General features: G+C 47.2%; 1 protein-coding gene across 1 annotated transcript in view; it reads left to right on the top strand.

The window, feature by feature from the left end:
* DMAP1 (DNA methyltransferase 1 associated protein 1) overlaps nucleotides 1-12,061 on the top strand; it is a 34,998-nt gene that overhangs the window by 7,518 nt on the left and 15,419 nt on the right. Inside the window, exons 5-8 of the mRNA XM_054165197.1 lie at nucleotides 1,617-1,775; nucleotides 3,737-3,904; nucleotides 4,815-5,000; nucleotides 8,407-8,478. Coding sequence (XP_054021172.1) covers nucleotides 1,617-1,775; nucleotides 3,737-3,904; nucleotides 4,815-5,000; nucleotides 8,407-8,478 — 585 coding nt within the window. The remainder of the gene's footprint in view (nucleotides 1-1,616; nucleotides 1,776-3,736; nucleotides 3,905-4,814; nucleotides 5,001-8,406; nucleotides 8,479-12,061) is intronic.

The following is a 12,061-nucleotide window of genomic DNA, read 5'->3' as shown; positions in this document are numbered from 1 at the left end:
TTGTTCTCATTTCAGTTCATCTTTCCTGAACAGGGGTCAGTACAGTTGTAGTTGGTATTCCTGCCAAGATCTTGTACAACTGAAATGCTGCCAGGTTCTGCTGGAAATCCCTCTCTGGGGATCATATTTGCATTTTCTTGGTTATGTTGTATTTGAACTTACAGCCATCCTGTGGCTGCCTCAAACTTTCTGTCTGACAAGTTCCCACCTTCTCACTTCTCAGCAGTTCTCCCCTGAGCATCCTGGGGCTGAGGAAGTGTTCTGGGGACTGCTCTTTGCTCTTGTCCTATTCTATTCTTTGATCACTCATCTGCCACCTGCCCTTCAATCTGCTGTGGAGGGTCCTGCTGGTTCTTTTCATCTGTGTATGCTACTCTGGGTTTTTTTTTCTTTCCATGATGTACACAGGACATCCTATGTAGAACGTCTAGTAGACTGGCTTTCTCCTGGCAGAAGTGGTACTTGAAGATTGAGATGCAGTGTGTCCCCATGAGATTTGCTTCACTTTTAAATCTAAGTGATGAAAGAAGGGCAGCAGGACCTAAAGAGGATGTTATTTGGAGGCTCAGAAATGCTCCTCCTAGCTGTATGGAGTTGATGAGGATGACTTTTCTGGTGTAGTACTCAGGAAGGCATAGAAACGTGGAAGCAAGTGGACTGCTTGCATGCACCCCATGTTTTGTTGTAGAGGCAGGATCTCCCCAGGCTGAGCAAAGTTCCACTGCAGGAGTGGTGGAAGAGGGTAAGAGGAAAGCACGGGGTTGTTTACCCTTTTGCTTTACCATGTGCTGGGACTTCCCCTAATACACTGAGTGTTTTTACTGTTCCTTTAGTGCCCATGTGACACTTACGTTCTGGATAGAACCTTTGCAGTGCAGTTCCAGGCTGGGGCCGGAGGCGAAGGTTTGGCCTTGTAGGCACCTGAGACAGTCAGAGCTGGGCTGTTGTGTGGCCCTGTAGCTCTGCTGGAGAAAGGGTGGATGAGGAAGGGAGGGACAAAGTTGTTTGCCGAGTTTGTGGCCCTCAGTTGTACAGCACCCAGCCTTTCATATCTTCATGACACTGTCTGCACCAAACATGAAAGAAGTGGCTTGTGTATCAAAGCAGAAGGTGTGCAAAGGCTAGGAGCTACCACTCCTTGTCTTTCCCGTTCTTCCTGTACAAGTCAGAGTGTCCCACCCCAAGTAAAGAGTCTACTGTCAGACCAGTTTTTGTCAAGGTATTGGTGCTGCTATTTGTGAGGAGTGCAAGGAGGCTGGCTGAACCCTGGTTTCACTGTCATATTAGCCTGATAATTTTGATACTTGTAGTCAGGATGTGAGTTGCCAACCTCTGCCTGTGCCAGCCACCTGAAGAGGTTCAGCATCCCAGGCAGCAGTTCCTAGTAGACTTCCCCAAAATGTTGTTTGTGCTTCTGAGTTTATGCACTATTCCTTATCGAGTCTTTTTCCTGCTCATCACATATCCTAGCAGAACCCTTTGCTCAGGGCCCTGACAGCCCCCTCCTGTCCGTGCCCTGCTCCTGTTCTTAGCTGAAGTATCTTTGCCCACGCCAGCTGGCAGCGAGGAGGGTGGTGCTGCAAGAGACCTACCACGGTTTTCTTTTCTCTGCATAGACAGTGCAAGTCCCTGTCTACTCAGAGCAGGAGTACCAGATGTATCTCCATGATGATGCGTGGACCAAAGCTGAGACGGACCACCTCTTTGACCTGGCGCGGCGCTTCGATTTGCGCTTCGTGGTGATTCATGACCGCTACGATCACCAGCAGTTCAAGGTGAGTCCCAGGGGCCCCGGCGCTGCTAGCCACCTGCTGCTGTGGCACGTGCAGGGCCTGCTGCACCGCAAAGACCAAATTACCCTTTGTATCAACTTCATTAGGGGAAAATAATGAATTATTGGCAGCAAGGAATATTGAATTTCCAGCACAGGGCATTGCTGCTTGCTTTGTTTGTAATTAAATCCACTTTGACTTGTGCTCATTCCTTGCTGTGTTTTGTTAGAAGGTTTGCTTCTGCCAGGAGAGGAACTCATTGCTCCTGGTGACTTGATAGGGGCTGAATTAACAAGGTGGGAATTATGAAAATAGAGTTATCTTTATTTCCCCCCCCCAACCCCCACCCCCAAATTAGGCATAAAAACTTACTAAATTATTTACAGGTTCTGTTTGGTTGTGAATTCTACCAGACTGCTTATGGGCAACTTCAGTACAATTTAGGGAATTCAGAAAATGGAAAAGGCTAAGCCACAAAACAGCTTCACCCCACTTGTAATCAGAGGCAAGAGAGGAGCCTTAGGGAAAGCCGATGAGAACACCAGGTTGTACTCACCAGGCCGGAGCAGGAATTTGGCGACGGTCCCTAGGTATTGTCAGTGGCAGGCCCCAGGAACTGCAGGCTTTACAATCCCATTGGTGGATAATGCAGCACGACCCAAAGGAAAAGGACCCGCCAGAATCGAAGTGTCCATAGACACGGCTGCTGCGGGGTAAAACTCATGAGCAGCAGCGCTGCAGGAAAGCCGCAGGTTTCACGGCAGGCAGGGAGCAGGACCTCAGGCAGGCAGGGCCTAGGGAGAAGCCAGCTCCAAGTGGAGCGAGCAAGATGAAGGTGGGAGCCAGAGCAGGAGTGAGATGGTGGCGAGAGCTCCTGTCGCTTTCTGGTCACTCTATTTAAGGCATTTCTGGACAATGTGTCCAAGGCCAATATACGATGGGCGTGGAACATCCCACTTAATCATGGCTCCCAAAGCTATGGGGAAGGAACCTCAGCCCTGATGGCAGTTTTGCACCTTGGAAGGCAATTTTGTGCCTTTGTCTTTCCCCATTCAAACCTCAGCTGATGGTGGTGGGGGAAGGGGGATTTGGAGCACACTGTAACGCCTTGCAACCGGGGAGTTTGTTTAGCTGAGTAGAAGAGATGTCCTGTGTTCCAGCCTAGGCCCAGGGAGAGGGATCTGCTAATGGTCCTTGGGGACTGAATTTTCCCTGGTGCTGCTCCTGACTTGTCCTGACTGGTCTAACCTGGTTCAGGGTTTCTGTCATCTCGGCTGTGAAGTAGGGACCATCAGTGGTCTGAAGAAGTAGCCCTGGTGTTGTCATTGTAAATCTCCTGTAACTGCTGGTTCCATACTTCCCGGTGACGGGGGAATGATGTGACTCCTACGTAACAGCTCTAAATGCTGGAGTGTTTTGTTGCCCTCTGCAATCTTCACCTGAAGAGCCTGTAGCAAAGTGAAATGACAAGATTCTGCCCAGCTGGGTAGCCCAAACACCTTTGGTGCTGAAGCAAGAGAACAGCTCTGGCTCCATGTAATGGTGGGTGATGAACTGTTGCAGCTGATACCTGCTTGGTTATGAGTTGAATGGCCATTATCTGGAGTAGCTCAGGAGAGGCCTCCCATGCGCTTGTCACAGTTTCCTGTTTGCAGATTGTCTTCTCTTGGGACAACTGTCCTTGCATCCTTTTATTTGGAAGTGCTTCACTGCTGTATTGTCTCTAACCCTTGACTGTATTGTTGGACCCTCTGGTGTGTTTTAAAACAGTAGCTATGAACCCATGACAGTTCACACTCCTCATTGCAAAACTTCTCCTTCCCTGTGATTCCACTGGGACTGGCAAGGCTCCCTGTTAGTCTTCCTCCTGGGTGCTGTGGAACATCCCTCAGCCAGTGGTTCTTGGCTGACTCCTGCACAAGTGTTTACTTAGTTCTTCCCTATTTCTGTGATGTCTTCTGTAGAAAAGGTCAGTGGAGGACCTGAAGGAACGATACTACCACATCTGTGCCAAACTGGCTAATATTCGTGCAGCTCCGGGAACGGACCTGAAAATCCCAGTCTTTGATGCTGGCCATGAGAGGCGAAGGAAGGAACAGCTGGAAAGGCTGTACAATAGGACACCAGAGCAGGTAACTCGTGGAAGAGAGCATCACTGCTCTAGAAGGTTTTGCTAAGTTGGGTCTGTAGGTGGATGAAGCAGGCCAGAGGATGGGAAAGGGAAAGAAAGAATGGGTAAGGAAAGAGCAACACCTAAGCCCTGCTTTTGTTGTTGAGTTCATGTCATTTTAAGGGATATGAAAGGACAGTAGTCTCATTTTACAGGAGAGAGGGCTGGATGAGCAGCAGAGTTATGGTCTCTGGTAACTGTCAATACCTTTTCTGTGGCACTTAATGTACTAGTCCTCTGAACAGAAAAAAATCTAAGATCAATTTCCTTATGAGTTCCTGAGTTCCACTGGGAGAGAATTATTTCCTTTAGAGTAAAAATCTTGTCAGAAGACATCAAAGACTGTAAATCTGCATGCTTAATTCTCCTCCTCTGTGTAATGGTCCCAGGGTTTAGAGGTTATGAAACTGTGTGTTCCTTAAAGGCTGGGGGAGGGCATCCTTTTCTGTTAGTAGTTCTCTCTAATGACAAGTTCCTAAGTTCTACTTGTCTGTCCCCCATTGGCAGGTGTTCTGATAGGCATAGCTGGTCTGGGTTCTACATGTCTGGAGAGGGGAGCCAGCTTTTCACCACGCTGCATTTGCACCCACAGTGTATTTGAAGATTTTGCCCTTCTGTTCATGCTCTTTGTCTGGAGATGGGATTAATCATTTATGGATGCCTCTGAAGGGTGCATCTGCAGTGTTGTTGTGATACAGCACCTGCCAGTTTGTAGAGTGGCATTGCCGTGCATGGGGGTAAGGCTATGGAACAAGGCAGCAGAAAGTCATTCCCCGGCTGACCCAGAGCAGAGCTGTTATCGGTAGATGGCCCTCTTGCCTTGCTGGGCCTCTTCTGCTGGTCTGATTGGCGTTACGTGCTCTGGTCTGCAGGTGGCAGAAGAAGAATACCTCATCCAGGAGCTCCGCAAAATCGAAACCAGGAAGAAAGAGAGAGAAAAGAGAACCCAAGACCTGCAGAAGCTCATCACAGCCGCTGACACCACCACTGAGCAGAGACGTGCTGAGCGCAAGGCTCCCAAGAAGAAGCTGCCACAGAAGAAGGAGACAGAAAAGCCTGTAAACATTTATCTGGTTGGTTTTTTTTTTTTTTCTTTTCTTTCTTTTTTTTTTTTTTTCCCTTCTCCTGCTTGTGCTGTGCCTGGGTAATGTGTTTTCTGCTGGGACCAGGCTCTCAGTTCTTCTGGAGGAAGTATCTGCTGGATGCCTTATGTGGATGCTTTTTTGGAAGGCAGACTAGTCTATGGCAGCCATTGCCAGAGTCCTCTGGTGTGATGCCTGCTTCTCTCCCATTTGAAAACTGCTGGTGTAAGGCCTGTTTCCCTTTCCCTGCCTGAGAAATCAGATGAAGTGGTGCTGGCTGTTCATGAGTCATGGCAGGGAGAAACATCTGTCTCCTTGCTTCTCCCGAGTGTATTGTGGTACTGCTCTGCAGGATTGTCCAACAAATGTGTCTTTCACCTGCCTTTTAAAAAAAATTATTATTATTCTAGTCCAGACTTCACTTTCCCACTCCTGGGTCTCACCAGCATCTCCACAAGCTCAGTACATGCCCCTCTCCTGATCCTCTACTATGATCAGAGCAACCCTGCTGAGGGACTCAAGAAGCGATTGCTTCTTATTTCTTCCTGAGCTGAGCTTAAGTCTAAGGAGCCCAGAACACAGGTTTCAATTCACATTTGATGTTACCTCAATTTACCTTTCTGGAAAGAGGACAATGTGGACTGAACTAAATTGAGCAGCTTCAGTAGGAAAGGGCTGTTAAAAAATCTCAGATGGTTCCAGTGAGCTCCTCGGATCTCCTGTCCCTTCGTCACGTGAACAGAGAGCGCTGGTGTCGTTGTCCTCCAAAAGGGTCTGTGCAGGGAGAGGAGAGAAGCAGTAAATGCTGGACAGTTATTGCTTGTTGAAGTGTGTCTAATGGCCACCACTTCCTTAAAACATTATTTTGATTGCCCCCCTGCCTCTCTATGTAATTAATAGAATGTCAATGGGCACCTGGTGGATTGAACTCCCTTGAGGCTTGAGCTGCTAAAGCTCAACCATGGCTAGCATATCTCCTTCTAAAGAAAGCAAGTAGTTGTTGGTGGTAACAAAAGAAAAACAAACTAAAAAAAGACCCCAAGGGGGTGGTGATGAAGAATGGAGCTACAAGGATGCTGAGGATACCAAAGAGAGGGAATCCAGCCCTAAAGACTGCTTGTTGGCTGGTGCCTGTCTGCAGGCATATAGTGGATAGGCAGGCCAGGGTGGGCAGGGAAGCAGTTTCTGTTGTTGCACTAGCATCATTTCAACCATGACAGAGTCCATTAGGAGTCAATTACCAACTATGGCTGGGAAATGTTAAGAAAAAAATTGCATTTTAACTAAGAATTTGAATCGGGAGCTGCATCAGCATCATTTCAACAAAAGAAAATCATTTACCAAAGAGTCAATTGAGGTTGAAGCATTTACAGCATGTACAGGCGCGCCAGGCAGAGGAACCCATTTAATTGTTTGTGCTGAGAGCAGGCAGAGCTGTCTGGGCAAAGCCAGCAATGATGATTTACCCTCGCTGCTTCTGTCAGGTGTTCAGCAACAGGCTGGGGTGCGGAGTCTGAAAGGCAGCGGAGAGGACTGGATTTTGGTTGCAGCTGCCTTTGTCTAATAATCCAGGCAGGGCTGCTACATCCAAAGGTAAATGTGATGCCTGCAAGCTTGTGAGGCCTATTGGTAGTTAGTATTTTCCCCACTGTGGTCATATTCTGCGACCATTTCTGAAGCCCCTATTAGAAGAGGGATGTGGAGGTGCTGGAAGGTGTCCAGAGAAGGGCCACGAGGAGGAGCAGAGGGCTGGAGCACCTCTCCTATGAGGACAGACTGAAGGAGTTGGGGCTGTTCAGTCTGGAGAAGAGAAGGCTCCAAGGTGACCTTATGGCCTTCCAGTATCTGAAGGGGGCTACAAGAAGGCTGGGGAGGGACTTCTTAGGATCTCAGGTAGTGATAGGACTAGGGGGAATGGAATGAAGCTGGAGGTGGGGAGATTCGGACTGGACATGAGGAAGAAATTCTTCACTGTGAGAGTGGTGAAGCCTTGGAATGGGTTGTCCAGGGAGGTGATTGAGACCCTGTTCCTGGAGGTGTTTAAGACCAGGCTGGATGAGGCTCTGGCCAGCCTGATCTAGTGTGGGGTGTCCCTGCCCATGGCAGGGGGGTTGGAACTAGGTGATCCTTGTGGTCCCTTCCAACACTGACTGATTCTATATTTAGACATCTCTTCTTGAGGCCTCTGTTTATTGGACTGACCACAAAGAGCTGAAAAAAAATACCTTAATGCCTTGCCACAGAGAATTGTTTGCAAGGTGCCACCTCAACACCAAGACACAGAGAAACAGCTGATAGAGATGTGAAAGTCATTGGCAGGGAACTCAAGGAATTGAGTCACTGTCCTTCAGCATCTCTTATGATCTTGGGGCAGTTGGGTTAGCTCATTCCTGGCTGGAATGTAAAAAGGTCAAGCTGCAGAGCCTCTCTGCAGAGAAGTGTGGGAGCTGCAAGGCAAAGGCCATCTCCAAAGAAACCTGGAGATTTGAGGAGGCTCCTTTTGGAAATGTGTGATTGAGCATGCATTCTGCAGAGGTTGTGGCTGTTCTTAGATTGAACCTTGAGTATTGCTGACCCACTGGGGGGACCCCACACAATTCAGTGCCACAGGACCCTGCGGGTAGCCTGGTTTAATAATTTAAAAGTTTGCTCACCTCGTACTCTGCCCAGAAGCTCAGATCTTTAAAAGATCACATGTAGGTTCCCCCCCCCCACACCCCATATTCTTGAAATGCAACCAAATGTTCCACTGTCTAGCAGCAGCAGCAGCACTGGGAGTTTGCTGCTTTTTTATTGCTGTGCTTAAAGTGTGAAGTGGGGAAGAAAGAAAACTGTCTAACGAGTGGAAAAATGACAAAACGTGTATCAACAGCAGGCCTCCCTGGAGGGGTGCAGTCCTTACATCCTCACTAATGGGCTCGTGTCTGTACAGATCAGAGGTTTCTCAGCTCATTCCTTAGAGGACTTGTAGTCAAAAGGCAAGATTTAGGGAAGTCCTGGACTGTTTTGATCAGTGAAATAAGGATTGGATTATGCAAATACGCATCCGTTAGTACAAGGAGAACCATTTAGGCTTAGGGTTTAAGAGGATGAGGATGGGTGTAAGGCTCTCTATAGACCAGTGCATGTAGGTTGACCATAAAAAATGCTTGAGCTCTCCAAAGATGCCTTGAACTTGGGTGTTTTTCTCAGTGAATTGCTTGGGATTTTCCCATTCAATCCCATTGCTTGGGGTTTTCCTCTTGCCTCAGCTCTGACATGTGGCTGTGGCAGGTGGTTCTCTGTCATAGGAAGCAGCGTTTCCCCTTCAGATAGTCTCTGTATGAAATCTTGTGTTTCCTGTGTTGCCTTCATCAACACATCCTGTTTCGATCTCTTTCAGGCTGTTCCTGAGACTGCTGGCATCAAGTTTCCTGACTTCAAGTCTGCAGGTGTCACGCTACGAAGCCAGAGGGTAGGCTGTTGTCCTGGTCCCTTGGGATCTCTGTTAATGTCTTTCAGTCTGCCTGTCTCTCCTCATCTGTTATCCTTTTATAGCTAAAGAAAGTCAAGTTCTTGCCTCTAAAATAAGAAAGGAATTCCACAAATGTGGAGACTCAGAAACCTGGAATGCTGGCTGTGTGAAAGCCAGCTTGTTGCCTTGCAGCGTCACCTGAACTTGCTGGTGTTTGTTACCGGTGTGCCTGCTCCGCTGTTAGACACGTGTGAAAGACCCAGGACGGAGCTGTCTGGTCCAAACAGCTCACAGCCAAACACAGTAGGCCTCATACAGCACAGGCATTAATAGCTAAGAGGTGGGTTCTAAGAACTGGACGTGCAGGTTGTGTCTTGAAAAAGAGAGACAAGCACAACTTTAAGCCTTCCTGTTTCCATTATCTTCAGCAAATACTTTGGGGAAAAGCCCCTTTGTTCATTCTGTTACCCCTGAGGAAAGGACTTCCTTGCTGCATCAAGCCTTGTGAGACTTGATGCCTGTCTCTTAGCGACAGATTTTGTGATACTGAGTAAGTTAAACCTGCCTGGCTGCATGAATGTTTTCAGAAGGGTTTGGGTAACAAAATCCTGTTTGCCCAGTGCAAGTGCTTGCCTTTTTCGTTTTTCTTCTTCTTCTCCTTCTCTTTTTTTACCCTCTTCTCTTCCCCCTGTCCCCCCCAGCCTAATGAAATAATCCTTAGTTTCTTCATTGTAGCAGAGGTGGAGAAGTAGGTTCCTTTCTGACACCCTCACCTGGTATAGCAATTTTCTGGGTCACTTCTAAAGACTATTTTGTGAATGTTCTTCTGGTGTCAGAAGAGTTTCAGATCTTGCTGGAAACACACTGAAACTGTTGATACAAAATGTGTCTGGGATCGTGCTGCTTCATTGTATGGGTGCTTGTGCACATTAGATGTGGTATGCTTCAGCAATGTCACTGCTGGGGGACCCCTTTGGAGCCACTGCCTGCAGGCTACCTGTTTGGAGTGAGGGACTAGAGCCTTGAGGAAGTCACAGGCAAGACTGCCGTGCAGGTGCTGAGATGTATGGAGATGTGGCAGATGTGTTCTCTGGCACTGAGATAAATAGAGTAATTCATGGAGACTGATTGGGATTTTGCAAACTAGTAAGTGGTGGTTGATCTGTCTAGTTTTTTTTTTTACCCCTTCTGGAAGAGAAGCTGAGCAATAACCTATCAGTGATGGAGCCATCTGGCACAGCCAGCAGCCTTTTTGTGTGCCAAGCAGGCAATTTGAATCCTAGTCTTTGTGAAAATGGGATGCTACATGCTTCTCCCTGTTTTCTGTAATGCCCACAAAAAGCAATGATGAGCTGAGGCATGGCAGTCTGATTCAGCAGCTTTCAGCCTGCAGTATCAAAGCTGCTGGGATGACCTAGAGCAACTTTCTTTGCTCTGCTTGAAATTTGTAAGGCGATAAATGCTGTTACTAGAAGTACCAATGGCTAGCAAATTGAAAGAGATTGCAAAGCACTGGTAGAGGTGATTTGCACTTCATTGCTTGAAAATGTGAAACCTGCCTCCAACCCAGCAAGATGAATGAATTTGTGTCTATTAGCCAGTCACCTGGCTTCCTTGTTTTTGAAACAGGAGCTAATGCTTCACATAAGGGTGTTGGGGTGCATGAGGTCAGTATGGTCCTTTTGAGCTGGTAAAAGATGCTGAAGAGCTCAGTGGTGCAGTGTTGACAATCCATGCTAATTCACATTATTTTACTTGTGGGTTTCTGTTGCAAACCCCCTACACACCCCAGTGGTGTGAAATTCCTAAGGGTGGGAGCCAGCTAGAACTAAGTGAGGAATTTGCATGCTATGCTGGGAACTTGTACTTGGGTAACATTCAGGGTAAGGTATTGTGCCCTGAGCACATTGGAAAATAATTTCTAAAGGCTTGTGACATCCTGCAGTAAGTTCTTTTGCCTGAGGACCTAAAGGATTCCTCACCTTAAGGCTGCTATTGTCCTCCTTTATTTTGTACTTTGCTACTGTACTTTACGCCTTCATAGTTAGATGAAGTTGGATTTTGCACTGAGATCAGGGACTCAACCTCTGTCACATGTGAAAAATGTACCATATCATCCCCAGGATAATAGCACTTACTTTTTGATTAGGGCTATTTTTTCCCCTTGAAGATTTACAATTAGTCTGAAAATCTGAGTTAGAATTAATTTATAGAAGTGAATCCTTGAAGAAGAAGTTAGCAATCTGCGTTCAACTTAATTTGTTCCCAGTAGTTTTTGTGACAGTAGTCCTGGCTTTTCAAATTCCTCCTGTTGTTAAAGCTTACAAAATCTCATGCACAGGCTGAATTTGAAGACTTCCCCTCCCTCCCACCCCCATCCCAGGATTAATGGTCACTTACGGCCATTATTCTTCATAACTGAAAGTTTCTCCTTCAGCAGACACTGAAGAGTAATCTTCTCCAGTGAGTTAGACAAGCTGCCTTCTCTCACAATGGCTTCAGTCTCCCATTGTTCTCCATGGGACTGTGGCCACAGGCAAAGAAGGCCACAGCCCCCGTGCCCTTGCTCTGTGTGGGATTTCCCCTCTGCCTCCTGACAGCACAGACTGCAAGTGTCTCTAAGGCAGTAGGAAGCTGGGCATTATGAAAAGGGTCGTCTTAATTCAAGGCAGCGTATTGCCTTGGTGCCGCTGAGAGCAGGAGGCTGTACAGATGTTTTGGAAGGGGGTAAGCCTTTCATGAGTATCTTGAAAAGGGATTTTAGGCCTTTGCCTTTGCTGTTAGTAAAACAGTGTGAGGAAAATAACACCAGAAATGTGTTAGTAATCCTAAGTGTTACTTCCTGAAAACTTCCTGTTACACTGCATCTGCTCCGCTGGCAGGGCAGACAGCCAGAGCCAGGCAAAAGGAGAGGTGTGCAGGGAATTTGTAAAGGGAAAGGAGAGGAAGAGGCTAAAGGGAGAGCAGGGAGCTATGAGGGAGGAAAGCTTTGCTGAGGATTTGCCTGCAGGAGAGGAAAAGGGGAGATGCTGAAGTTGAATCTTTTCCAGGTCCCAGACAAACCCACAGTAACCAAACGTTTGTGCAGCATCGTGTTGCTTCTGTAGGGCAGAGCTCAGCTGGTTTTGAATTCACCCCAGTGTTTCTGTACCATGGTATGTTCAGCTTTCTTTTAAGTTTAACCTTTGTCTTTGTCTTGTTCAGAGCACTTGACTTTGGCTTATTAAACATCTCTCCAGTCTCTTTTAAGTTGCTTATCTTCTCTCAGCCTTATCTGTGAATTTGAGGTTATGATTTTGTTAATGCTACTGAATTGCTGCAGTAGTGCTTTTAAGAAAGAAGATGATGGATGGGAAAGGGTGCACCTTTGTCCCCACTGCTGCATCTTGAGGCACAAGTCTGTGTCCTTGCTCTGTTGTCACGGGTTTGGAAACAAAAGGCACTGGAAGAGAATCGATTTAGTGATGTCTCATCTGGAAACAAAACGAAACTCCAGGATGAAAAGGAGTTTGGACAGAACTCAATCTGCAGAAAGGTCTAAGGGATGCTCCAGCTTAGTCATTCAAAGCTGGTCCCCTCTCCT

This window comes from Dryobates pubescens, chromosome 11, assembly GCF_014839835.1.
Source record: "Dryobates pubescens isolate bDryPub1 chromosome 11, bDryPub1.pri, whole genome shotgun sequence".
In the NCBI taxonomy this organism is placed as follows: Eukaryota; Metazoa; Chordata; class Aves; order Piciformes; family Picidae; genus Dryobates; species Dryobates pubescens.
The sequence above is the reverse complement of the archived record's forward strand: the minus strand, read 5'-3'. Positions and strand labels throughout refer to the sequence as shown.